The 26,452-nt window shown below is 34.8% G+C and overlaps 7 protein-coding genes across 10 annotated transcripts; 5 read left to right on the top strand and 2 right to left on the bottom strand.

Annotated features, from left to right (window-relative positions):
• Positions 1–520: 520 nt before the first annotated feature.
• LOC103864838 (RING-H2 finger protein ATL60-like) lies at positions 521–1,117 on the top strand. Its single transcript, XM_009142608.2, has one exon. It carries the CDS (start codon positions 521–523, stop codon positions 1,115–1,117), a length of 597 nt encoding a protein of 198 aa, XP_009140856.1.
• A 1,071-nt stretch (positions 1,118–2,188) lies between these two features.
• LOC103864674 (E3 ubiquitin-protein ligase hrd-1-like) lies at positions 2,189–2,755 on the top strand. The gene has a single exon (XM_033289379.1). The coding sequence runs from the start codon at positions 2,189–2,191 to the stop codon at positions 2,753–2,755; it is 567 nt and encodes a 188-aa protein (XP_033145270.1).
• Positions 2,756–3,294: 539 nt separating this feature from the next.
• Positions 3,295–5,601, bottom strand: LOC117133777. 2 transcript variants are annotated; one of them, XM_033290771.1, is made up of 4 exons: positions 5,356–5,554; positions 4,245–5,187; positions 4,080–4,175; positions 3,295–3,826 (listed from the first exon to the last, which is right to left on the bottom strand). In XM_033290771.1, exons 2-4 carry the CDS (start codon positions 5,176–5,178, stop codon positions 3,594–3,596), a joined length of 1,263 nt encoding a protein of 420 aa, XP_033146662.1. In that variant the 5' UTR covers positions 5,179–5,187; positions 5,356–5,554; the 3' UTR covers positions 3,295–3,593. The 2 variants fall into 2 exon arrangements, with proteins under 2 accessions (XP_033146662.1, XP_033146661.1); XM_033290770.1 differs by having other exon boundaries at positions 3,295–4,175; positions 5,356–5,601.
• Positions 5,602–6,201: 600 nt separating this feature from the next.
• On the top strand, positions 6,202–10,325 carry LOC117133776 (RING-H2 finger protein ATL60-like). Its single transcript, XM_033290769.1, has one exon. It carries the CDS (start codon positions 8,648–8,650, stop codon positions 9,242–9,244), a length of 597 nt encoding a protein of 198 aa, XP_033146660.1. The 5' UTR covers positions 6,202–8,647; the 3' UTR covers positions 9,245–10,325.
• A 1,506-nt stretch (positions 10,326–11,831) lies between these two features.
• On the top strand, positions 11,832–17,221 carry LOC117133535 (E3 ubiquitin-protein ligase hrd-1-like; the record flags this gene model as incomplete). The annotated part of the gene is made up of 1 exon (XM_033289951.1): positions 11,832–17,221. A coding segment is annotated over one exon (498 nt), but the record flags the coding sequence as incomplete, so codon positions are not given.
• Positions 17,222–17,731: 510 nt separating this feature from the next.
• On the bottom strand, positions 17,732–20,292 carry LOC103864672. Its single transcript, XM_009142432.3, has 2 exons — positions 20,058–20,292; positions 17,732–19,738 (listed from the first exon to the last, which is right to left on the bottom strand). Exon 2 carries the CDS (start codon positions 19,714–19,716, stop codon positions 17,857–17,859), a length of 1,860 nt encoding a protein of 619 aa, XP_009140680.1. The 5' UTR covers positions 19,717–19,738; positions 20,058–20,292; the 3' UTR covers positions 17,732–17,856.
• Positions 20,293–21,502: 1,210 nt separating this feature from the next.
• Positions 21,503–25,124, top strand: LOC103864671 (G-type lectin S-receptor-like serine/threonine-protein kinase At1g11280). Of its 3 annotated transcripts, XM_033289950.1 has the most exons (8): positions 21,503–22,914; positions 22,978–23,122; positions 23,195–23,332; positions 23,552–23,685; positions 23,771–23,981; positions 24,069–24,306; positions 24,398–24,548; positions 24,642–25,124. In XM_033289950.1, exons 1-8 carry the CDS (start codon positions 21,742–21,744, stop codon positions 24,933–24,935), a joined length of 2,484 nt encoding a protein of 827 aa, XP_033145841.1. In that variant the 5' UTR covers positions 21,503–21,741; the 3' UTR covers positions 24,936–25,124. The 3 variants fall into 3 exon arrangements, with proteins under 3 accessions (XP_033145841.1, XP_009140678.1, XP_033145840.1); XM_009142430.2 differs by having other exon boundaries at positions 21,503–23,122; positions 23,222–23,332; XM_033289949.1 differs by having other exon boundaries at positions 21,503–23,122.
• Positions 25,125–26,452: the final 1,328 nt, after the last annotated feature.

The following is a 26,452-nucleotide window of genomic DNA, read 5'->3' as shown; positions in this document are numbered from 1 at the left end:
TTTTATTTACATCCTTAAATACTACCAATCATGTTTCACCTTGGTTTTTAAAACTACAACCAAAAAAACTAAAGGTACAACAAAAACACACAAAAAATGGTTGTAAAAATTTTATTTTTTAAAGCCCCATCTTTTTAGCTTTATGAAATTTTAAAGCTATATCCCTTATAACTAAATCAAAAATCCTACGAACTAAATTCTAAAATAAATTTTCTACAGTTACATCCCAAACAATCAGCCCCAAAATAAAATTGAAAGTGTCCATTTTTTCCAATTCTTCCCAAAAAAAACAGAAAAACAAAAATAAAAGGAGTGCTCCAAAAATGGAAAAAGGAAACAATAAAAGGAACGTTTAATTTAGAGTATAAGAAAAAATGAACTTTTGAGTATAAGAAAAAAGGAAATAAGGTTGAAATAAAAAAGGAAACTTTTATTGTTTGAACAAAACTGTTCTATATAATAATAGCATCAGCGGCACTCTCTTTCTCTGCGTCTTTACTTGTTGACATTTCCTCACAAAATGAAGACGGTTCCACGAGATGTTAAAGTACATATAGATGTGAGTGTGTCGTTGAGCACTAGAAGCTACCTCAATACAGCTTGCATCAATCTCTTCCACAAACTCCAGAGACATGTCGTTGACGAATCTGATGGAACCATCAATTGTATTGGACTTTACCCCGCGCCTCCTCTTCCCGTCCCTCATATCTGCTTGAATCTCTATAAAGACAAAACCAGTTCACAAGATCTTCTTTCTCGTCTCGATTCCCATCTCCATAATCCTTACTTGTCTCGTCAGATCGTCGAGAAGATGGCTGAACAAGCGGCTCGGAACAACGGGTTTCTACTAGAACCTTACCTCATGGCCGTTAACGTTGTTTTGGTCCAAGACGTGTTCCACAAGATTCCTGTTTCTTGTCTTCCTGGAAAAGAAGAGACCCTAAAGAAAGAAACGACATGTGCCATCTGTTTGGAGGATTTGTGGACTAACAAACAGTTGAAATTGCCACATTGTTCGCATCAGTTTCACTTTAGATGTATCAGCAAGTGGTTACAGAGTCGCAACTCTTGCCCTCTCTGCCGTGAAATTGTGTTCGTAAAGAGTGATTTTGAGTGATCTGCTTCTTACGTTTTTTTTAAAATGTATTGTAATTGAAACTACTTCAGATTCCTTGTTTTTCTTTCTTTTTTTGGTAACATAACACAATGAGAACTTGACACTAGAGATTATATGTTACCCAACAAATTAAAAGCATTGGTCAACAAACGTCTGCTTATTACCTGAATACCAAGAAACATCTGCTTCTTGATCAACAAATGTTTCATTATATAATTGTTTCCTCAAACATAACAATTACTTAGTGAATCGGATATTAGGATCTTATCAACAAGTGTGTTATAATATAGAGAATGATGTCGAGCTTGGAGTTGGTAACATCATTTTTATCATTTTTGCAACTGCATCCAGGCACCTTTTACCTTTTAGGGCTTTCTAGATATTAGGCACACAAAAATATTCTTCAAAACATGAATCATGTTTAACAACACAGTCACCAATGCATAGGGATATATACTAACATCATTTTTGTCATACAATAAGCATACTGTATTTGACATTTTCGATCTCTGCACAAACACAAACTCACATAAGAACATATTGATCCAAATATGATCGCTTTTGGCTTGGGTTACTTCAGATTCAGAGTCGGCTTATATCTGATTATGTTTTGGACAAAATAATTAAGACAAATATATTTTTAGTTGATATCATATATTTATTTTTTAAAAAGAATAAGCTATAAATTTTTGATAAATTCAGTTCTTTTAAAATTTTAGATTTGATTTAGATGGTTTTGACAATTTCTGTTACTTGAAATTTTAGTTAAGTTGGACAATTTTGGTTATTTCTTCTTTGCCTAATAAATTACTAAACAAATAACGTTCGTTTTTTAAGAAAAATGGAACAACCAAAAATGGAAACACCAATAACTTTCGAATTTTAAGAAAAAAAAAAGCATATTAAGTTTTTCTTTAACAAAAGAGGAAATTAAGTTAAGAATGAAACAGGAAACTTTATCGTTCGAGAAAAAAGTGTCGTCGTATATCAACACTCAGTTCTTCTCTCATTCAAACGATTGCTCTCATATCTCTTTCTCTGCTTTTGATTTGTTCCCCAAAAAAAAAAACAATGGAGACTACTTTAGTATCGATCGATGTCGACGGAACCCCTGTTCCTCATCACCCCTCTGCACGCAATAGTATTTGCATCAATCTTGTAAACCAAATCCAGAGATTAGCCATCGACGAATCGTCAGAAACAAAGACTTGTACTGGACGTTACCCATCTCCGAGTTATTTCGCTCAAATCAATTTGGATTTCCACGACTACGACTTTAGTCCGTCATATCTGTTCTCGCTCATCGATTATCACCTCCTTTCTCCTCATACATCTGATCTTATCACCCAGAAGATGGCCTATTGTGCGATTCAACACATAGGAAAACCTTATCGCATGTTCGTTGACGTGGTTACTACCGAAAACGTGTTCGTCACGGGAACGTGTTCTCATCAAAAAGAGGAGGAGGAAGAAGACGAAGAAAAAGAGTCGACCTGTGCCATATGCTTAGAGGACATGTTGAATGATGAAAAGATGAAACTGGTGTTTCCTTGTTCGCATCGGTTTCATCTTAGATGTATCGCCGAGTGGTTACAGACCAGTAACTCTTGCCCTCTCTGCCGTCAAATTTTAATCTAGTAGAGTGATTTTGTTTTTCGTTTCTATTTTTTCATGTCTTGTTATAACTGAAACTACTTTTGTTTTTATTTTACCAAGAAACTACTGTCAGAAAAGCAACGAACGTCCTTATTTGAAGAAGCCACTGCAATGACAACCATAATTTTCATAAATAATTTCCGTATAATTGATCAAAATTTTATTTTCTTAAAAGTTCACCATCTTTTCATTTAACGTATACATCACCTGTTTATCAGCCTCTATTAAATGTTGTAAACAGATTGGAACAGTTGACTAAATCATGAATCAAAAGGTTGAATATATATGTGTAACTAGCCGGCCTCTGGGCCAAGCCAACTTTTTTTATTATAAATTGCAGCCACAAATGTTCATATATTGTTTTAGTCTAATGGTATGAGCCAAAGACTGGCTGTGTGTTAATAGTGAGCAATTTTGTTACGTACATTCTCCTCGCTTAAAATATATCTTGAAGCTTGTAAAGTCAATTATATGGTCCGAGTGAAAATGTTTTGTTGTTAGCATTGCATTGTAGGCCACACTTTAAAGCTTAAGAGACCTTGAATAACATCATTAGCATCACAATCAAAGATAATGTAACGACCCCAAACTTAATAAAAGGCCCATCTAATTTTTGTTTTATTCAAACATATGAATCCACTTAGTATTGAACTGAAGTACACATGGCACAAACTAACAAAAATGGACAGCTCCGGATTCAGAGTGTGTTTAGAAGAGATATCATGAGAATCATACCTACTGAAAGATTAAAAAGACTATTGCCGTAAGTATTTGGCACAACTCAATAGTCTCTCAGGTGTGCACTTTGTTATCACCGAACTTATCCAACCAGACCGTGAATTTCCTCCTTAGAACAGGAACATACCAAGTGCCTGTGAACAGAGTTGATCCAACAATACCTGCAACAGATCAGTTTGGAATAACCAAAAAGAAAAAAGACGGTACAATTTAACTTATGTATTTGAGTAAGAAGGGGCCTCGTGTTTTGCACGGATAGGTAAACCCAATGCATCTGAGTAAAGATCTCTAGAAGCAAGATCTGCAGCACTGTTCCTGAAAAAATGTAGGGAAGTTCCATAATCCAACCAATAATAATGAAAATACAAATAGCTTATCCAACAGAATCTAAAGCGTAAATCAATGAAAGACGACCAAAAAAAAAACTCAATCCTCAAAACATGACTTATGTTAAAGCATATATACTGTAACATTTCGTAGTTCAATATCCCAAAAGTATAACAAAAGAAAATTAAGCTGACTATAAGAAGAAGAACATCACAATAAGGATTGGAGTTTCCATACATACTTTCTTCCACTCTGTTGCCTATACAGATCATCACTATAAGAACCCTCTTGGAAAAGAACAATATGTAACAGCTGATTCCACATTGCAGGGAAGTACCTGAAGATAAGATTGTTAATGATCAAAAAGAATATTTGATTACTAACAAAATTTACTATTGTCTTGTACCAGCAGAAGACGTTAGGTTTCTTATCTCCATCAAATGTTCATCATTTGATATATTCAGAGAAAGTCGGAGATCCGTTAGTGATGCTTCCTGATCCCAGTTAAGCGGTCCTTGAGCAAATAACTTCCCCAGTGTACTCCGGTACGTGGACAGTTCAGGCCTACAGGACCTCCTCACTTCTTGTCTGCATCCTTTTGAAGATTCTGCATCACTAGTATAAGAGTCTGCGTCTTGGCTAGAACCACCATCTAGAAAAGAAGTTGACTCATCATATCTAATAGGGCTACAACTACCAACCGAGCATGCATCATCACTAAACCTTTTTGTTCTTACCCTCACCATTTGACAGCAAGTAGCAGCACCTCCTTCCGTCAATCTCATCTTCTTAGGAGTTCCCGTGCAAGATTCAGCAGACTCACAGGGTGAAGGTCTCTTCACCAGTCTTATAGAAACAACACTCCTCTCACGTGGCTTAAGCTTCTTCTGGTTTACATAAGAACCAGTCAACGTAGAGGACTTCACAGAACAAGACACCTTTTCGATCAGACCCCATCTTTCATCTCGCCAAGATTGTCTACCCCTGAGGTTAACTTTATGAACCGTAAGCTCCACCGAGGCGGAACCAAGTAACCGAACAGCATAGTATCGTCCCGACAACTCCTTGAGGACAGTAGCGGGTTTCCAGAAAACATGATCAAGAACCTCAACTAGTTCGCCAGATTCCCACCTGTATACATCGATTAGCGGAGGACACGGCCTGATCATCTTCCTCGCAACTCTCTCCTCCAATGTCTCGTCTTTTGCAAACCCGAACGAGTAGTATCGAACGATGTACGTGTGACCATTGCCTGAAAGAATCTCAGCCGTTCGCCACGCGCCATAAGGGGACTCTTTGAGGGTTAAAACCTCAACTCTGCTTCCTTTTCTGAATCTCATAATAGCTTTCTGCAAACAAAATTTAAAAAAAAAAAAAAAAAACTTATTAGTGATGCATTCAATATAATAAAAGTGACAGAAACATCAATTTCTCCCACATAGCACAGCAATACAATTTCCAGATTTAACAGAAATAGAATTTCCAAATTCGATCGAAGAAACTGCAAAAGAACATACCTTTGTACAAATCTGAGTAACGTAAGATAAGGATTTTCCTCTGACCAAATTTATCGCAATTGAAATTGGGAGATTTAGGGCTTTGAAGAGATGCCGATGAAACTAGGCGTGATCAGAAATTAGCAATTTATATTATTTAATATTTTGATTTTTAATTAAATGCTACCGACCTATTTACTCTTAACAAGCCGAATAAGTCAATTGGTAATGGACCGATTGTAATGGAGCTTGTCGTTTATCATTTCAAGGCTTAATGGGCTTCTAATAGAAAGAATAAAGTAAATTACTAATGAAAACGTGAAAAGCTTTATGGAGATTATAATATAGAAAATTTGTTACATGGCACGTCCTCCGAATGATCCAAGTATTTTTTTTATACTGAGAACAGCCCGGATCATCAGCTGAAGCCCCTGAATGCTTAGCATTATGACAAACTTTGGGATTGGAATCTTACACTTTGACATACTTCTTACTTGTGGTGTACTTTGAGCTAGGTAAATGAATTTATTTTTACTTAAATATTCTTGAATCAAACAGTTAGTTAGGAACCTTGTTTGTCTTGTAACAATCTAGTTTCCCATGTGTTTTTTTTAAAAAAAATTATTTAGTTATAATCTTTACACACACATATCTAATACACCAACATTTCATATTTAATATATAAACTAGATTTTGACCCGCTCTTCAAAGCGCAAAATTATTTTTGTTGATAAAATTAGCAATCCATTTCTTAGTTCATAACATAAATAAAAAATCTATTTGGTAAACTCGTTTTTACTTGATAAATATTTTGTATATTCGATGAAATAACCTGAAAACTAGGGACAATTTATATTATTTAATATTTTGATTTTTAATTAAATGCTACCGACCTATTTACTCTTAACAAGCCGAATAAGTCAATTGGTAATGGACCGATTGTAATGGAGCTTGTCGTTTATCATTTCAAGGCTTAATGGGCTTCTAATAGAAAGAATAAAGTAAATTACTAATGAAAACGTGAAAAGCTTTATGGAGATTATAATATAGAAAATTTGTTACATCATTACATGGCACGTCCACCGAATGATCCAAGTATTTTTTTTTAATTCTGAGAACAGTCCGGATCATCAGCTGAAGCCCCTGAATGCTTAGCATTATGACAAACTTTGGGCTTGGAATCTTACACTTTCACGTACTTCTTACTTGTGGTGTACTTTGAGCTAGGTAAATGAATTTATTTTTACTTAAATATTCTTGAATCAAACAGTTAGTTAGGAACCTTATTTTTCTTGTAACTTGGTTCAAAAAAAAAAAAAATTGTCTTGTAACAATCTAGTTTCCCATGTGTTTTTAAAAAATATTTTTATTTAGTTATAATCTTTACACACACATATCTAATACACCAACATTTCATATCTATATATATATAAAGGGGAGTTTGACCCGTTCTTCAAAGCGCAAAATTATTTTTGTTGATAAAATTAGCAATCCATTTCTTAGTTCATAACATAAATAAAAAATCTATTTGGTAAACTCGTTTTTACTTGATAAATATATTGTATATTCGATGAAATAACCTGAGAACTGTGGACAATTATGTTGTGCATGGATGTGGTCATAGATAATAGATATATGATTGTTTTTTCTAGTTGTGGTCAAGTGGTCAAGAATGAATATTAATGGAATTTTCAAAATGTATACAACAAATAACATCAGAAAACAAAAAAAAAAAAGATAAGAAAAGTCTGGTTTTTAAGTTGTTGTGAGTTAAGGTGAGTACTCATGATGAAAGTGTTTGTATTTTTGTTACATGTGGTTAGTGATTAGTAACGTATTATAGAGATTTTCGGATTGGTGTGTGGTTAGCGGTCAGTGGTTTATAACCACGATTCAGACTACTCAAGTGGCTAGACTGAGGTTCAAGAGATCGGACTGGAAGTTTTTTCATATTTTTCTTGATTTGGCTATAATATGTATTATATGTTGTGAAGAACACTGTAGATAGGGTGGGAAATTTATTCTTCTGTAAGCATAACTTAAGGTAAAAGGCATAACAAGTTATGATGCGTAAACAAAAAAAGGTAATTCATAGATTAGTCACTATAAGTTGTATATAGCTAGCTACATGTACACTAAAAACATCTTGCTAGAATATAACCTAACGAATTATAGCTAAAATAGAATACACAATAAAGTTTTGTGAGTTATATATCTAGGATAGATCTATGTATAATACTTACTATCCGAACTCTAGTTAAGTAGATAACCAAAATGAGTATTCTATCCGAGTTAGGACATAAAATAAAATATGACTTCCTATTTTTTAAAAGAATTTAAACATATAAACTAGTCATACTTATGTTTACAATGCTTTTCATATTTTTTTATATATTTATATTTTAGTTTACTATTTTTTTTCATTACATAATGGTAAAATCTGTTCAAAATGACCAAGGGTATCAAAAATCCTATTGGGACAAAATAAAATTGAAAGTGTCCATTTTTTCCAATTCTTCAAAAAAAAAAACATAAAAACAAAAAAAAAAGAGTGGTCCAAAAATGGAAAATACTTACTACCCAAACTCTGGATAAGTAGATAGCCAAAATGAGTATTCTATAGCTAGGACATAAAATAAAATATGATTTCCTATTTCTTAAAAGAATTTTAAACATATAAAATAGTCAACTTATGTTTACAATGCTTTTCATATTTTTTATATTTTAAAATTTTAGTTTACTATTTTTTTATTACAAAATGATAAAATATATGTTCAGAATGACCAAAAGTATCAAAAATCCTATTGGGCTGTAAGAAGTGACTTTAGCTTTAATTTTTATCTACATCCTTAAATACTACCAATCATGTTTCACCTTGGTTTTTAAAGTTACAACCAAAAAAAACTAAAGGTACAACAAAAACACACAAAAAATAGTTGTAAAATTTTTATTTTTTAAATCCCCATCTTTTTAGCTGTATGAAATTTTAAAGTTACATCCCTTAAAACTAAATAAAAAATCCTAAAATAAATTTTCTACAGTTACATCCCAAACAATCACCCCCAAAATAAAATTGAAAGCGTCCATTTTTCCAATTCTTCCCAAAAAAAACAGAAAAACAAAAATAAAAGGAGTGCTCCAAAATGGAAAAAGGAAACAATAAAAGGAACGTTTTGAGTATAAGAAAAAAGGAAATAAGGTTGAAATAAAAAAAAGGAAACTTTTATTGTTTGAAAAAAACTGTTCTATATAATAATAGCATCAGCGACGCTCTCTTTCTCTGCTTCTTTACTTGTTAACATTTCCTCACAAAATGAAGACGGTTCCACGAGATGTTAAAGTACATATAGATGTGAGTGTGTCGTTGAGCACTAGAAGCTACCTCAATACAGCTTGCATCAATCTCTTCCACAAACTCCAGAGACATGTCGTTGACGAATCTGATGGAACCATCAATTGTATTGGACTTTACCCCGCGCCTCCTCTTCCCGTCCCTCATATCTGCTTGAATCTCTATAAAGACAAAACCAGTTCACAAGATCTTCTTTCTCGTCTCGATTCCCATCTCCATAATCCTTACTTGTCTCGTCAGATCGTCGAGAAGATGGCTGAACAAGCGGCTCGGAACAACGGGTTTCTACTAGAACCTTACCTCATGGCCGTTAACGTTGTTTTGGTCCAAGACGTGTTCCACAAGATTCCTGTTTCTTGTCTTCCTGGAAAAGAAGAGACCCTAAAGAAAGAAACGACATGTGCCATCTGTTTGGAGGATTTGTGGACTAACAAACAGCTGAAATTGCCACATTGTTCGCATCAGTTTCACTTTAGATGTATCAGCAAGTGGTTACAGAGTCGCAACTCTTGCCCTCTCTGCCGTGAAATTGTGTTCGTAAAGAGTGATTTTGAGTAATCTGCTTCTTACGTTTTTTTTTAAATGTATTGTAATAACTACTTCAGATTCCTTGTTTTTCTTTCTTTTTTTGGTAACATAACACAATGAGAACTTGACACTAGAGATTATATGTTACCCAACAAATTAAAAGCATTGGTCAACAAACGTCTGCTTATTACCTGAATACCAAGAAACATCTGCTTCTTGATCAACAAATGTTTCATTATTTAATTGTTTCCTCAAACATAACAATTACTTAGTGAATCGGATATTAGGATCTTATTTCAGAATGATCATGTCCAGTAAGATCAACAAGTGTGTTATAATATAGAGAATGATGTCGAGCTTGGAGTTGGTAACATCATTTTTATCATTTTTGCAACTGCATCCAGGCACCTTTTACCTTTTAGGGCTTTCTAGATATTAGGCACACAAAAATATTCTTCAAAACATGAATCATGTTTAACAACACAGTCACCAATGCATAGGGATACATACTAACATCATTTTTGTCATACAATAAGCATACTGTATTTGACATTTTCGATCTCTGCACAAACACAAACTCACATAAGAACATATTGATCCAAATATGATCGCTTTTGGCTTGGGTTACTTCAGATTCAGAGTCGGCTTATATCTGATTATGTTTTGGACAAAATAATTAAGACAAATATATTTTTAGTTGATATCATATATTTATTTTTTAAAAAGAATAAGCTATAAATTTTTGATAAATTCAGTTCTTTTAAAATTTTAGATTTGATTTAGATGGTTTTGACAATTTCTGTTACTTGAAATTTTAGTTGAGTTGGACAATTTTGGTTATTTCTTCTTTGCCTAATAAATTACTAAACAAATAACGTTCGTTTTTTAAGAAAAATGGAACAACCAAAAATGGAAACACCAATAACTTTCGAATTTTAAGAAAAAAAAAAAGCATATTAAGTTTTTCTTTAACAAAAAAGGAAATTAAGTTAAGAATGAAACAGGAAACTTTATCGTTCGAGAAAAAAGTGTCGTCGTATATCAACACTCAGTTCTTCTCTCACTCAAACGATTGCTCTCATATCTCTTTCTCTGCTTTTGATTTGTTCCCCAAAAAAAAAACAATGGAGACTACTTTAGTATCGATCGATGTCGACGGAACCCCTGTTCCTCATCACCCCTAGGGATGTTGTCGTGGGCTCATTTCTAAAAGGTTAGCCCGGCCCGCATGAAAATTTATAACCCTATACCCGTATTTTTTAATGTGGGCTAAGAATGGGCCGCCTAATTTTACGCTAAGGTACCAATAGGGTTAATTATTTCTCATCTCTCTTTCAGTCATCGACATCGAAATCAAAATCAAAGATCGTTCTGAATCAAAATCAAAGGTTCTGGGTTTGTTCTAAATCGAAATCAAAGGCGAGGGGTTTGTCCAGAATCGAAATCGAAGGCCATATGTTCTTATGAAGAAAATGAAATCGAAGGCTAGGGGTTTGTTCTGAATCGAAATCGATGGGCCATCTCACATGGATCTTCTGAAAACGAAAACGAAAACGAAATCAAAGGTATCTCTCGATCTTCTGGGTTATGTTCACTTCTAGTTGTTGTTGTAGATGAGTCCTTGCTTAGATGTTCCCTTTTGACAATGTAATGGTGTTATTAGGGAGCGTTGATCCGTTGTGTACGTGTACGTCTTGCTTCCTCCTGACACCGCTAAGCTTCTCTCCGAAGTAAGTTTTCTTCTCGTTCCTGATTCTCTCCGTTTAGGGATTGCAATTTGAAAGTTATCTATGGAATCGTATACTTTTGATTTACAAAGCTTAATTTTGAATTTAACATTCGTCTGTCGCTTACGCTTTCTTTAGAGTATCAGAACTTCTAAGTCTCATATATATGAATGATAACCTGAAGGCAACCGAGCTTAGAAGTAATCGTCAGCATTCTTTTATTCTAAATAAGTAGATGCTTTTTTGTGTGTGTTTTTGATATCAAGAACTCAAAGAACTGAAGAATACAGTTTCTGCTCTATAAAATTTACTCTATTAAATGCAAAGCTACTGTGATCTTAGAGTTGCAAATAAAACTGAGACATAGCTTTCCTAATCACACTTGTTCGTTACTTGTGTCCTTGGAGAATCTGTTCTTGTAATGCTTCTGTTCTTTCAGTTTTGTTCTGTGTCTTCTAGCTTGTGAATGTGTGACTCATTAAAAGGAAACTGATATTAATTGGAGCTTGGAAGATACACGCTGACTTGTTTTTTATGTTTACAATCAAAGTCTGAATTGCTCTTTATGTTTATGTTTCTTCAGACTTGTTTTTTTTTTTTAAATTTCATACTTTCAATTTGGGGATAAAAATGAATAAAAGATACTTTTTCCATTTATATAATCATATCTTAAATTTCTAAATACATGTAAAACTTGATTAAATTTGATATACAAAATTTTTTTGTCTTACATAAAAATTAATGGGCTAACCCTGTACCAGCCCTAACCCTGTAACTAAAATAGGGTTAAAATAGGGTTGGGTTAAAATAGGGTTGGGCTAATATTACTCTAGAGAGGGTTGGGCCCTAACCCATGACTTAACATCCCTAATCACCCCTCTGCACGCAATAGTATTTGCATCAATCTTGTAAACCAAATCCAGAGATTAGCCATCGACGAATCGTCAGAAACAAAGACTTGTACTGGACGTTACCCATCTCCGAGTTATTTCGCTCAAATCAATTTGGATTTCCACGACTACGACTTTAGTCCGTCATATCTGTTCTCGCTCATCGATTATCACCTCCTTTCTCCTCATACATCTGATCTTATCACCCAGAAGATGGCCTATTGTGCGATTCAACACATAGGAAAACCTTATCGCATGTTCGTTGACGTGGTTACTACCGAAAACGTGTTCGTCACGGGAACGTGTTCTCATCAAAAAGAGGAGGAGGAAGAAGACGAAGAAAAAGAGTCGACCTGTGCCATATGCTTAGAGGACATGTTGAATGATGAAAAGATGAAACTGGTGTTTCCTTGTTCGCATCGGTTTCATCTTAGATGTATCGCCGAGTGGTTACAGACCAGTAACTCTTGCCCTCTCTGCCGTCAAATTTTAATCTAGTAGAGTGATTTTGTTTTTCGTTTCTATTTTTTCATGTCTTGTTATAACTGAAACTACTTTTGTTTTTATTTTACCAAGAAACTACTGTCAGAAAAGCAACGAACGTCCTTATTTGAAGAAGTGTCCTGCTTCCGGTTCAGATCAGCTTCATCGTTCTTGAAGTCCTTATTTAGTCTCCAGTATGCTTCTAGCCTCTTTTTCACTTCTTTGTTTTCTTAAGTTTGGGTTGTATCATCGTGTGTTTCCGGGTTGTATCATTAGTCCTTTGCCGGCTCTGAGTAAGAACTGTTGCAAACCTATCTTTAATCTAATAGATGATAAAAAAAAAAAAAAGCAACGAAAGTATTCAGATTCGGTAAAGCTTCTTTTTCTTAAGTAACTAAAACACAATGAAAAAAGTTCCTTTTTAAAAAAAAAAATAGACGCAACGAAAAACTAGCCAATATATATGAAAACAAATAATCAATAGCATTTTTTCAAAAAGATATTTAAGTTGGTTTATTTATATAAAATTTACTCCCTTACTTGGTGTTTAAGAATTTTTATTTTGTTCACAATAAGTGAAGTTCTCACTATTCTAGTTAATTTTAATGTCATTTGAAATTTGTGACTAACTATAAAATACTATACTTTTTTTATTAGTTGAACTAATTTTGTTTAATGTTATTTTTATGTAACCAAGATAAATGACATAAACATTGTATTTTTTTAATCTTTTTTCAAAAATATTAAAAACTATTTAAATGATATATAGGGAGTATTAGTTTCAATAAATGTTCAAAAATTCGCTAGGCAATACCTACCGAATAAACTGATTATTCTGAACCTAGACGAAGGGTAAGCCTAAACATAAATCAAATTATTAATTTATATATATTCACATTTATATAAAATATTTAGTTTTTGGTTTTAATTATCTGAATTAGGTATACAAAAAGAAAATTGTGAATTTATACTTACATTATTTGTTTAGTTTTTTTTTTACACTGAATCATTGTAATATAGGTTCATGACCAATAAATGCAGAAATGCTGCAAACAAAAAAACTAGTACAAAATAGAAAACAATAACTATTAGAAGCTTAGCTATATTGATTACCAGTAAGTACTAAGATAAATTGTGACCAGCCTCAATCCATCTTGATTCGGAAGATAATCATTGAGGTAAAATGCAGCTGAATTGAGAATCACCCATGGTATAAACCTTGTAACTTTTACAATTCAAAGCTGAAAGACAAGCTTAACTCTTTATATTGCTCCAAATAATTAAAGAACCACCAAGATCAAAAGCTTGGAAATCAAGAAGGGAATCAATTCAATCTTGCAACTTCCCATAAGTTAAGGAACATGTGCTGAAACTCCAAATTATTAGACTGGAGCCAAAAAAACTCAGCAAAGAGCTTGAGTGTCAAAAATAATGTAACAGAACAGCAACATAATGGGTGAAAAGGTGAGGATGAATCTCTTGCTTAATCCTTATCCAAGATTTAAACATAATCTTGAAAAAACCACAACTGCAATCCACACAGCCTAACACACCAGTTCGAACACGCATAAGATCATATCACACACGAAGACAACGCCTAAAGACATTATTTGTTTAATTTAACAGATTTAAATTAATTTAGATAAGTTGAAACCCTTTTATAAATAGGTAAATTTGCGAAATAGCTAAGTTTGAGAAGATAATTAAGTGCATATCACTGATTTTGACATAACTAGGCAACTAACAATTGTGTCTTTTTTAATCCAGTTTTAACCTTTTCTCGTATAAGTAAAAGTGAAAGGGAAGAAGGTGAGATGACATAGATAAAGAAAAATATGGCTAGTATTATAGCAAATAATATATGGTCAGGAGTGGAGAAAAAAGAGACATCCACGTTACATATTTATTGATCACATATGTATGTACTAGATATTATAATCCATATCACACGAAGTAGTATAGAAGGACTAAAACCACATCTACAATCCTTAATTAATACTAAACACAATCCCAACTCCTAAATATTGTATCATAAATCCTAATCCAAATATAAACTATAATTAGGTGATTGAATGACCATAAAATTAATAGATAAAATATAAGATTTTTCAATAAAGAATGCATTCCATATTAATCCAATACACAACTTTTAAATACTAAACCCAAACCAAACTTTAAAATATTAAACCCAAATATAAACCTTAATTATCAACCCTAAACATAATTATCAAAATATGAAAATAGTATAATATTAAACTAAATTCATACCTAACTTTTAAATACTATAGGGCTCTAACCCAACACACAACTTCTAAATCCTAATTACAGACCTAACTTTTGAATATTAAACCCTAAACTGCTATCAATAAACCCAAACCTCAACTTCTATTTTTTAAATAATAAACTCTAAATCTTAATTACTAAACTTTAAACCCAAATATAGACCCTAAGATCCAAATAGAATGGAACAAAATACATAGTAGAGTACATATTGGTGAACAAAATAGATACTCTTTATTAGTCGTCAAATGGAACGATAATGTGATATTACATGTATACGTACACCAATTAACCTAATGTGCACACTACCACAATCAAATGGTATGTCGATGTAGCACTTTATGATCGAATCCACAGAGACCAACGATTACACTTTATCTTTATTGGATCAATACTTAGCTAAAACAATGATGGGGTTTGAGATTAAGGTTTGATAATAAGCAAGTAATAAATTTGTTTAAGGTTTTCAGATGATTAAGAGAGCTAAGTTCAGGGTGATTCATCGGGATACTTAGGATCATGAGCTACACAACTATTCAGGAAGGCAATAAGAGCCAATCTAAACTTGAACAACAATAATAGATAAACCCACTGTCGTGGTGTCTACCAATTTATCAAGCAATCCTAATGCCTAAAATGTCATTTGGATTAGAGAATGATGACAAGCATTAAGTTTGGATTGAATTGGTTCACGATTTGCCTTAACATCAGCTTTCATTAGCTAAGGACAAATCGTCTATCTATGATTTTTCTAGCAATCTAAAACACTTTTGATGATTAGATTAAACCTATGATCAAATGATAAATGACCAATTTAAGACAAGCATTAATATTTGCAATAGACAGAGATATCAAGGAATAGTAATCCTATTTGTGTCTAGCTCATTGATCCATGATCCCTAACACCCTAAACCTAACAAGCGACTACTCAGCCATGAACAGAGAAATCACAAAGACAATAGATGAAGAAACCATGTTGAATCAATAAATAAATAAGATAGGGTTCATGATACTTCTTAAGGTGAGAGAGATGAAGCCTTCACCCTTTCAAGGTAGCAAATCTTCAAGTACAAAAGTCTCCAATGGTTTCTTGTGTAAAATCTAGCGTAGAATGATAATAAAAAATAAGAAAAGATATATATGCAGGTCTATGGCGGCCTAGGAGTAAAAGGGGGAAGTCCTAAGTAAAATCCCGAAATATTTGGAAACTTCTTTAAAAATCTTTGCCGCTGGAACATGCACTCGGGGTGCTCCGCTCGACTGTTCTGTGTGAAAATCACCAAATTGCACTGTTTTCTGCCTCTTTTGTTCTAGCTGGTCCATCCCCCATCCAATGCAACTCCAGACCTGTAATGACTCGAAAAGGACTAGGAAGACTCGATAAAGACTTGAAAACCAATTGAAAAGCATATATACAAGATGTCTAAAACACCATATATCATAATGATAGGGTCACTAAACTCAAACCTCAACTCTACCTTCCAAATACTAAACCCAAAATCTTAATCAAGCCCAAGTATAAACCCTAAACCCAAATATAATAGAACAAAACACCATATTTCTCAAATGTTGATATGGTTATACCTTCATGGAAGGTGGTAATGTTTGCTTCAATGTTAATCCCAATCGTACATAAATTAAATCTAATCAACTAATCATTAAACTCAATCAACTAATCACTAATCAATAAATAGAATAATATAAACTGGTGAAATTATGAAATGTTTATGATTGCATGTAATAAGTTAATGTTGACCTTAACTACTAAATACTAAACTCTAAATCATAATTACTAAACCCTAGTCAAGGAAGTATAAACCCAAATAGAATGTATATAATATAATTTACTATACCCAAACCTTTACTTAATAAATCTAAACCCTAGGCATGAACCTATAAACTCAAATACAATCTATAAATTGTTTTCCAATATTAAACATTTGAAAACACATTTACTTGGTTAGCATGTTGCATATCTTATATTCCATATAGTCTAAGTAGTATAGTAAACGAATGTTCCAAATAATCAAATTTGTCCAACACTCGAAAAATGAATTTCATATTACAATCAATCACACAAAATGACAAAGAAGAGACCTATCAAATTTAAAAACATGACATATTATTATATTTTTTAAGGAGTAGTATAGAAAGATGTCTCAAATAGTATAGTAACCATACATAGGTAGCTATACTTAAGAATATATATTATACTATTCATTTCGCCGAATATAGTATAGACGTCGAGTTCATCTTCTTCAATTCTTTTTTTTTTAGACAGGCTGATACACATTCATTTCGTTCACCATCATTATTCTTCACCACTATGTAGAGATCGTCTTCATCTCCTCTCTTTTTCCCAACACGACGATGCTTTTACTGACTCGCCGTCGTTGTTCTTCACTACGGGATCTGTAAAACAAAAACAAAAATAGAGTGTGGAAATAAAAGCATGATTGTGAGAAGCAATTAATTTAAGAAAAAAAAAGGGAAAAATGAAAGAGTTATTGTGTGTGCTCACCGTCTACGCTTTCATCGTTGTCTGTTTTTCACCACTGGATCTGTAAAACAAAAACAGAAACAAAGTATGAAAACAAAAGCACGATTGTGAGAATCAATTGATTTAAGAAAAAAAGGAAAAAAAAATGAAAGAATTGTTGTGTATGCTTACCGTCTATGACTTCATCGTTGTCTCTTCTTTAGAACAATTGATTGTTCTTTTGGTGAGAAGAAATTCAATTCAAAAAGATGTGTGAATAATGAAAAATCACGTTTTACTTTTTACGTTTACAAATAATTAATTAAATTTTGTTATTTTGCACAGGTTTCACCGGTTGCATACACAGATATAATTACATTATTATACAAAAGACACAATACATATCTGCAAGCTAGGTCTTTTTGTCATACAATGAATTAGAATTTGTTTGAACGTTATAATATACAACACAAATCCCCTTTGTAATAACTTAAAACTGTTTTGACTTATATAAATAAGATTTTATGAAAATTAATTTAACTAAGACCAATTTGCTGTTTATAGGGGCTTAGGCGCCACCATTTTCGGTGTAGTACTTTTAATATTTAAAATAACGGGTCACAAAAACTGGGGATCCCACTCCAGTGTCTCATCGGCATGTCATCAGGACCGGCACTCTGGTACCCATAAACTAGAAGAAACAAAACATCATAACGGTTCCTTGTTATAGGTAAACTACATTACCAAAGTACAATAAGTTGTAATCTTTTACACCTTTTACAGTCACATATCTATAACTTGAAGAAGCTGTGATGGTGTTGCTGCTGGGTCGAGTTGTATGCAACCTCTGGGTGCACCAGGTGCTTCTCTACCTGTGAGCAAGTAAGACGGTATCCGATGCGAAAACCTCGATATTTCATCCCTTGAGATCCTCCTTACATCTTTAAGATCCAAATGATGGTGAAAAACTGATTTGAAACCGGCAACTTTCATCAAAGGAACCACTGAAACACCATACTCCTCTCTATACCCTTCAACTACTTCGACCACATCATACTTTATCGCTTCGCCTCCTGTAAGATAGTTCCACTCATGGGACCAGTTCCTATACATAGCCCACACATCGCCTCTTCTAGGATATATAAGAAACTCTCCTTGATGATTGCCTTTGACCTGTTCCACTTTGTGTGAGAAAATGTAAGGTGACCTGCAGATTTGGGTTTTTTTCCCAGCTCTGAAATCTCCACAAGCTTTTTGAACACCAAAGCCAAGCCACTTTGTTGACCTGAGCTCACTGCTCGTCTCTGAAGTAAGCTGAACAATACACACTTTAAACGGATCCACAGAGATAACCTTTTCTATCACGACATAACCTCGAGGCATCCCATCTAAAGAGTCGTAACAAGCCCATATCTGGTTATTACTAAACGACTTCTCAGTTCTATCCTTGTTGAAGTCGCAAAAATCTGGATCAGTGACTTCTAAGGGATCCGAATCTTTATCAGTACCAGAAGTATCCTCAATGGAGTCAAGACAGAATGATTCAATGGCACTTTTGTGTGCATCAGTTTCAGCAAGCTCTTGCAGCTTTCTGCTGATTATCGGCTTTGCTTTCTTCTTCAGTAGATTCTTCAATTCGTCATCAGAAAACTCTCTAACGCTGTTGGACTTGGGAGCAAAGCAACTTGCTGCCACGTTGGAGCCACCAGCAACTGCATTATCCATACCCTTTCTTCTTTTTGGAGCGTTTGCGGATGGAGCACCACCAGCCACCCTTCTCGTGTACTCTCTACGGACAGCCTCGTCTTTCCTGGACCCGGTTTTGGTTGCAGTCCACTCAAAGGAATCATACTCACCACCATACACACCGTTGTTGCTGTTGTCTCTACTTCTCTTTCTACCATCTGTTGACTGACGAATAGACTCAAACTGGTGCTCGTGAAAGGTCTTGCGGATCGAACCCGACCCTGGAGGATCAGTCTCCACAGCTATAAAAGGCTTACGACAGTTGGGACAAAGAAGGTTCTGGTTTAAGTAAACACGATGATACTCATACTGTGTTCTGCAAGTGCGGCACACAGTCCAAAACGTTCCATCAGAACTAGCAGCAGGAGCAGATGCATCACTTGCCCGCTTTGGAACTCTCTTGGAACTCTTCACTTTAGTAGCAACTTTCTGAAACCCATTCTCACCATGCTTCGATGACGAACCCGCCGCAGCAGCAGCACCTCTTCCTTCAACCAACCCCAAGTTCCTCCTCAAATCATACTCAGCTCTCTTGGCCTTATCAGAGAACACACCCCACGCCTGAGAAAGAAACTTAAACGCCTCCTCCGCTCCCACAGACTTGTTCTTATCAGGATGAAGCGTCACAGCCAGCTTCCTGTAACGTCTCCTCACAGTCTCGTCGTCAGCCTCGGGGTTAATACCGAGAACGCCGTAGTAGTCTATCTCCCCGTGTATAACGTTCTGAGCGCACACGTGGACATCGAAAGTCGCCACCATCCGAGCGATCCCTTCAAGGTCAGGGTTCAAGAACTGCGCCTTCAATGCGAATTTCCTCGCTCCAGCAAAATCTTTTGATAAAAATTTCTTCTTCGCAGTCTCGCTAGCCCTATTAGCCTCTTCTTTATTAGATTCCATTACCAATGATTATAATTAATACCTGATCAGAGAGAGAATCAATCACTAATGAGACAAGGATTCAAAATAAATAAGGCTAATCCCAAAAGTGATACAATGTAAACTAGACGAAACCCTAATCAGCAAATAATGAATTATAAATAAAAAAAAGGAAAATTCGGACATGAAGTATGCAGTTATGTCGTTTCAAAGACATCCTAAACCCTAAATGTGTCCGCAGGGACATTGATTGTCGTCCTAAAACACACCGAGAGGGTATTAACACAAAGTAGTAAAGATCGGAGTTTTTGTTTTTAATAAAAAGAGGAAAACTAGAGTACAGAAGCAATAAGGAATCTTACATAGACGGTAAAAAGGAAGGGGTTTGAAGAAGATTGGAGCCGGGAGTAAGCAGAGCGATCCCAAACAGAGAATTGGTCTCTCTCTCTCTCTCTCTCTCTCTCTCTCTTCTACTGAATCGGCGGCGCTTCGGAACGTGTTTTGTGTTATTGTCTCTGATTTATGGATTTAAGGATGTTTTCGTAATTGGGAAAGGAGATGAAAGATAAAGCACCGGTTTGTGATGTAATTAAGAAAATGATTAATTTGTGGGTTAACAGAAGCAATAGGTTAAGGGCTTTTTTTTTGTCAGCACTCTATATTAAGCCCAACATGCAAAGTATGAATACAAATGGAAGCCCAACACACGTGGATACAGACTAACATGATTTTAAAAAGTGTTATTGGTTAATATATTTTAATGGATTTGGAAATTCTGATAAAATCTAGTTTTATTCGATTTTATTATTTTAAATTTTATATTCAAATCTGATGTTACTGGTTTTGTTATTCAATAGATTTGTGAATGCTTATCAAAATACAAAGGAGGTGAACCGATTAAACAGATTCAAAGCTCTATGACGAACCATGTTAAAGTTATACCTCTACTAAGAAAAAAATAAAGAAATCATAGGCAACAAACAAAATGTGACTGCAAGAGAATTCAACAGCAATAGATCGACTACACTAGCAACTACAAATACTATTAACTCAAACTTGGCGTTCTATTTCTCTGCGGCAAACTGTTTGTTAATGGAAGGACACTCAAGCAGTCAAGCTTGACGTTCATGTTCTCTCCTTAACAACTCTATACGAAACCTGCTCAGACTCCAACCAATAAATCACTTCACATAGAAGAAAGTGTTTTCTAGATTAACTTGCATCACGGTCACAGTTCTATTAAGTTCTTTTAGCCGATTTATAATAATCTATTTATTTAGAAGCGTCCATGTAATTTATATTAGGCATATGTATCCCACATCGAAAATTCTAAAAGACATTAAGTAATATATACAGGGTAAGGGCCAATCTATTAATTACCAATTAATTTTGAGTTAGATGCCCGTAATAAACCTGATTCTAACATGGTATCAGAGTTCAGATCCTAAATACCCTAAACTCCTAATTAAAATTAAAAATTAAAAATTAATCCTTCCGACCAGGTATAAAGGTCGTGATTAACCCTTCCAACCAGATATAAAGTTTGTGTTAAACTCGCTCGATCAAATATAAATGTCTTAAAGTTTCGAAATTTCTAGCCAATAAGAGCCATTATTTTGAAGAGAGGTATTAGGATATATATCTTACATCGAGAATTCTAAAAGACATTAAGTAATATATAAAGGATAAGAATTAATCCACTAATTACTAATTGGTTTTAAGGTAGAAGTCCGTAATAAATCCGATTCTAACAATTTATTCATTTTTGGCAGCTCTGTTTTTCCTTTCATTTCACGTCTTAGCACAACATGTTAGAAGTTGAAAAGTGTTTGCCATTGGTCCAAGATTTCTATACAATAACCAAATTCTAATAATTAAGATACGTTGTGTACTATCAGACAAAGGCCTCGTTGAACATGGACAGGGCTCCTGCAAGTTGGAGGTTAAAATAGGAATACAATATTACAATTCTAATTATTATTCACTGAAGGACAAGGTTTATTTCAGAACAAAAAAAACGAGGTGCCAAAATATAAAAACAACTCAATGATCATATATGATTATAATACTATACTATACTATACATCTAGCAGACTCAACTATTTTCTGTTCATACATTTAGATCTGAAGAACTCTTTTGCACACATGGGGGTACACTGGAGAGAGATGGATGTAGTTCTCTTTTGCTTTCTCTGGTGGCTAAGTATATTCTCTGACTGTGGCGACGCAGCTATATCTAGAGAAAGTCCTTTGTCACTAGGACAAACTCTGAGTTCCCCTGGTGAATCTTACGAGTTAGGATTCTTCAGTCCTAACAACTCCCGGAACCAGTATGTCGGGATCTGGTTCAAGAAAATCACGCCGCGGGTGGTTGTGTGGGTGGCTAACAGAGAAAAGCCTATCACAAGCCCTGCGGCAAACCTCACTATCAGCGGAAACGGGAGTCTTATCTTGCTTGACAGCAGAAACAGAGTTGTTTGGTCATCAACCAGAGGAGAACCTTCCACTAACAAGTGTCACGCCAAGCTCTTAGATACAGGCAATCTCGTCGTCGTTGATGAAGTTTCAGGAACTCTTCTGTGGCAAAGCTTCGAGAATCCAGGGGATACTCTGCTACCTCTCTCGTCGCTAACGTACAACCTCGCCGCTAAGGAGAAGCGAGTGTTGACTTCTTGGAAAAGCCGCACCGATCCATCTCCTGGCGAGTTTTCAGTCGAGCTGACGCCGCAAGTGCCGTCACAGCTCGTTACTATGAAAGGCAACAAAGTTTATAAAAGAAGCGGTCCGTGGGATAAGACCGGGTTCACCGGCGTACCGCAAATGGACGAATCGTACGCGAGTCCGTTTAGCCTTGTCCAAGACGTAGCAAACGGGAAAGGGAACTTCTCTTATTTACAGAGAAACTCTCAGCTGCTTACGCGAGTTATCGTAACGTCAGAGGGATATGTAAAGACGTCTCATTACAATGGGACGGGGTGGGTTGTGGACTTTGTGACTCCAGCGAATAAGTGTGATATCTACGGTGCATGTGGACCTTTTGGGTTGTGTGTGACGTCCACTCCTATAAAGTGTGAATGCATAAAAGGGTTTGTGCCAAAACACAAAGAGGAGTGGAAACGAGGAAACAAGACTTCTGGATGTGTGAGACGTAAAGAATTATCATCTTGTCGTCAGGAGGCAACAAAGTCATCTACAGACGCATTTTATCGTCTTTCCAATGTAAAGCCTCCAGATCTCTACAAATACGCTGCAAGCTTTGCTGATAAAGATCAATGCCGACAGGGCTGTCTCGGAAACTGCTCATGCACTGCTTTTGCGTTTGTTACTGGAATCGGATGCTTGCTTTGGAATCAGGAGCTAATGGACACAGTTCAATATTCTGCTGGAGGAGAGTTTCTTTCGATTCGTCTTGCAAGCTCAGAACTTGGTAAGGCTGAATACTTTTTTTAGCTTCGTTCATTTCTATTGTTAGTGTGGTTTTTTTTTACCTTTTTTACAGTTTGGTTTTGTGGTAAATATCTCTCAGCTGGAAGCAGGAGAACAATGATGATTATTGCTGGTAGTATCTGCCTTTCCATTTTTGTGATTTTGGCCTTTGCCTCATATAAGTACTGGAGATACAGAGCAAAACGAAATGGTGAGATACATAATAACTCTCTTTCTTTGTCTTGTGGTTTTTTTTTTTTTTTACTTTCACTTATGTAAAAGAGGTATTCCACATCTCTATCTCGTGATCTAATCTACACTTCCACTTGTATCTGCCCCATAGAGATTATGGTTTTTTTCTAGCTTATATAGAAGTTTTTTTTGTATTTCATGTATTTATACATTTACTTGAGCTTGTGTTGAGTTTTAGCCTGGAAAAGTGGTCTGGAACAAGAAGAAATCTCAGGATTAACTTTCTTTGAGATGAATACCATAAGAGCTGCTACTGATAACTTTAAAATCTCAAACAAACTCGGTCAAGGTGGATTTGGTCCAGTTTATAAGGTAACAGATATATTAATTATCATGTCTGTGTTATTTATTTATTGTTCTGTGGATAACTGACTCTGTCTGCAACTTTGCTTTCAAGGGAATTCTGTCAGATAGGAAGGAAATAGCGGTTAAACGGCTTTCTAGCAGTTCCGGACAGGGTACAGAAGAGTTCATGAACGAAATAAAACTCATCTCAAAACTACAACACAGAAACTTGGTTCGGCTTTTGGGTTGCTGCATTGATGGAGAAGAAAAGCTACTAATTTATGAGTTCATGGTGAACAAAAGCCTCGACAGTTTTCTCTTTGGTCTGCTCCCTAGTCCCTTGTGCTTTTTCATGTTCCTGAAGTCCGTTTTTCTTTGCTCATGAATATGATTTTATCTTGTTTGGCTAGATTCGACTCTAAAGCTTCAGATTGATTGGCCCAAGAGGTTCAACATTATTGAAGGTGTTGCGCGTGGGCTTCTCTATCTCCATCGTGACTCATGCCTCAAGGTCATACACCGTGACATGAAGGTCAGCAACATTCTCTTGGACGAAAACATGAACCCAAAAATATCAGATTTCGGATTGGCTCGCATGTTTCAAGGAACTCAACATCAAGACAGCACTCGTAGGGTTGTCGGAACTATGTAAGTATACATATATATCCCAGTGATTAATTCTCAGTCAAAATATTAATTATGTCAACTTACTAGGCTGTACTGTATTGGATATGAACAGAGGATACATGTCTCCTGAATATGCATGGACAGGGATGTTCTCAGAGAAGTCTGACATATATGCTTTTGGAGTTCTTCTGTTAGAAATTATTAGTGGGATGAAGATCTCAAGTTTTAATTGTGGAATGGAAGGCAAAACCCTTCTTGAATATGTAAGAATCTCAAGTTCAAAAATCACACAACATCTTTTTGATGCACACAAGTTTCTTAGATGCTGTCAACTTTTTTGGACTATATAATAATAGGCATGGGAGTCTTGGCTGGAGACCGATGGAGTTGATCTTTTGGATCAAGATATTGCCAGCTCGTGTTCTCCAGTTGAAGTCGCGAGATGTGTTCAGATTGGTTTACTCTGCATCCAACAGCAAGCTGTTGACAGACCAAACATTGCACAAGTAGTGTCCATGATCACAACCACAACAGATCTTCCGAGACCACAACAACCAGTCTTTGCATTGCAGAATCACGATCAAGAGAGTACTGTCTCTGTGTTAGAGTCCGTAAATCATATGACACAAACTGCAATTTATGGGCGATAGAGTTTCCACTATGCTGAAAAATGTATTGTGGCCACTAAACTTTTAAATACACATGACGTGATTTGGGTTTGGTTGTTTCACAAAATTTGATGTTGCTTGCATTGAAACCTCTGTGAAATATGAAGTTGGTTTATAGGCCTGGAAGCGTCCATGTTATTTATTCATGTGTCTGCTCTGTTTTTCCTTTCAGGTTTTTCCCAGTACATATGAATATAACTCAAATTCAAGAAGAAGAAACCATACAGAACCTCTCTATTGCTGCATATTGGACTTTTTGGAAAAAATGTTCTGCGCTGGCAATTCATCTGTATGGATTAGATCAACAAAACATAGGTATTACAGTATTGATCAAACCTTCACAATTATCTAGAACTGAAGTTAATGACCAATAATAACAGACATTCCTAAAATTTATGAAGATATTGCACATTTATCAAATATCTTAGAAGATCATATCTATTTAGTATTGCTTTCTTAAATATGTATATAACTCAAATTCAAGAAGATGTCATAAACGTTGTTTTTCCTAAACTTTTTTTAAAAAAAATTGCTTCCTAACAATTTTTTATTTAAAAAATTCAAAAATTTAAAAAGAATTATAAAAGTTAAAAATATTATCAATTTAAAATTTTATTTATTTAATATAGCTATTGGAAATGATATAATTATCATTTATTTTTTTAGTGAAGTCTTTAATGAAACATATTTTGATCATTTTAATTCTTTTGTGCTAGTTTGAGAATAAAAACATGTTTAACGCTATTTAAAGGTGGAAACCCACATAGTCCAGTAGTTTGACTAATAGTTCATTAATACTTCTATACATTGAGGTCTGAGTTTCGTGTTCTGGAAAAAAATATGCAGATTAAAAAAGAAAATGCTTACAATAGTCTTTAGGATTGTGCAAGAAGTACCGTGTGAAGTAAACCTAACACGGCTCAGGGTAATGTAGTCAGATGTGAATTTTTATAAAGCATGTAGAATTGTCAACTATAAAAAAATTTGTTATGTTTTTCATAATTTGTAATAATATAATTATCGGATTATTAGGAAAAAGAAAAGAAGACGTGGTGAAGTGTTAAAAATAAAAAATATGGTGTTAAATATTTAAACCAATGTACACAGTCTAAGCAGGTGCTGACGTGAGTAGAATATTGAATTGCTGATTTGGTTTGTCAATATCGTAGAGGTTTGTTTAGTGAGAAATTAATTGTAGATGTCAAAACTAGGATGCCAATCTGCCAAACACAGATGTAGCCCAGTCAGATGTCTAATGTTTGGTTCAGTCTACAAATGTTGGACTAATCAGTTTTAGCTTGATTCTCATATGAAACTGAACACTTCTCCTATAGGAAGATCTGCCGAGAGACAGGAATATCATTTCTGAGTCACAAAGAAACAAACCAATGCATGCTTAGGAATCGTATTCTGAAACCAAAACAGCTTTATGCCAAAGCGAGTGTTGAAGTTCCCAAATGTTTTTTTTTTCAAATGTTGTAGTTTTGACGAAATTCCTA

The sequence above is a fragment of the Brassica rapa genome, chromosome A04 (assembly GCF_000309985.2).
Source record: "Brassica rapa cultivar Chiifu-401-42 chromosome A04, CAAS_Brap_v3.01, whole genome shotgun sequence".
Classification (NCBI taxonomy): domain Eukaryota; kingdom Viridiplantae; phylum Streptophyta; class Magnoliopsida; order Brassicales; family Brassicaceae; genus Brassica; species Brassica rapa.
Note: the sequence above shows the minus strand (reverse complement) of the source record. Positions and strands in the feature narration are given on the sequence as shown.

Excerpts from the sequence above, each read along its gene's own strand:
- LOC103864838 (XM_009142608.2), top strand. The coding sequence starts at position 521 with ATGAAGACGGTTCCACGAGATGTTAAAGTACATATAGATGTGAGTGTG.
- LOC103864674 (XM_033289379.1), top strand. The coding sequence starts at position 2,189 with ATGGAGACTACTTTAGTATCGATCGATGTCGACGGAACCCCTGTTCCT.
- LOC117133777 (XM_033290770.1), bottom strand. The coding sequence starts at position 5,178 with ATGAGATTCAGAAAAGGAAGCAGAGTTGAGGTTTTAACCCTCAAAGAG. Across the intron at positions 4,176-4,244 it reads AAACCTAACGTCTTCTGCTG|GTACTTCCCTGCAATGTGGA; the intron begins GTACAAGACAAT and ends TCTTATCTTCAG.
- LOC117133776 (XM_033290769.1), top strand. The coding sequence starts at position 8,648 with ATGAAGACGGTTCCACGAGATGTTAAAGTACATATAGATGTGAGTGTG.
- LOC103864672 (XM_009142432.3), bottom strand. The coding sequence starts at position 19,716 with ATGGAATCTAATAAAGAAGAGGCTAATAGGGCTAGCGAGACTGCGAAG.
- LOC103864671 (XM_033289949.1), top strand. The coding sequence starts at position 21,742 with ATGATCATATATGATTATAATACTATACTATACTATACATCTAGCAGA. Across the intron at positions 24,307-24,397 it reads CGTAGGGTTGTCGGAACTAT|AGGATACATGTCTCCTGAAT; the intron begins GTAAGTATACAT and ends GGATATGAACAG. Across the intron at positions 24,549-24,641 it reads GCAAAACCCTTCTTGAATAT|GCATGGGAGTCTTGGCTGGA; the intron begins GTAAGAATCTCA and ends ATATAATAATAG.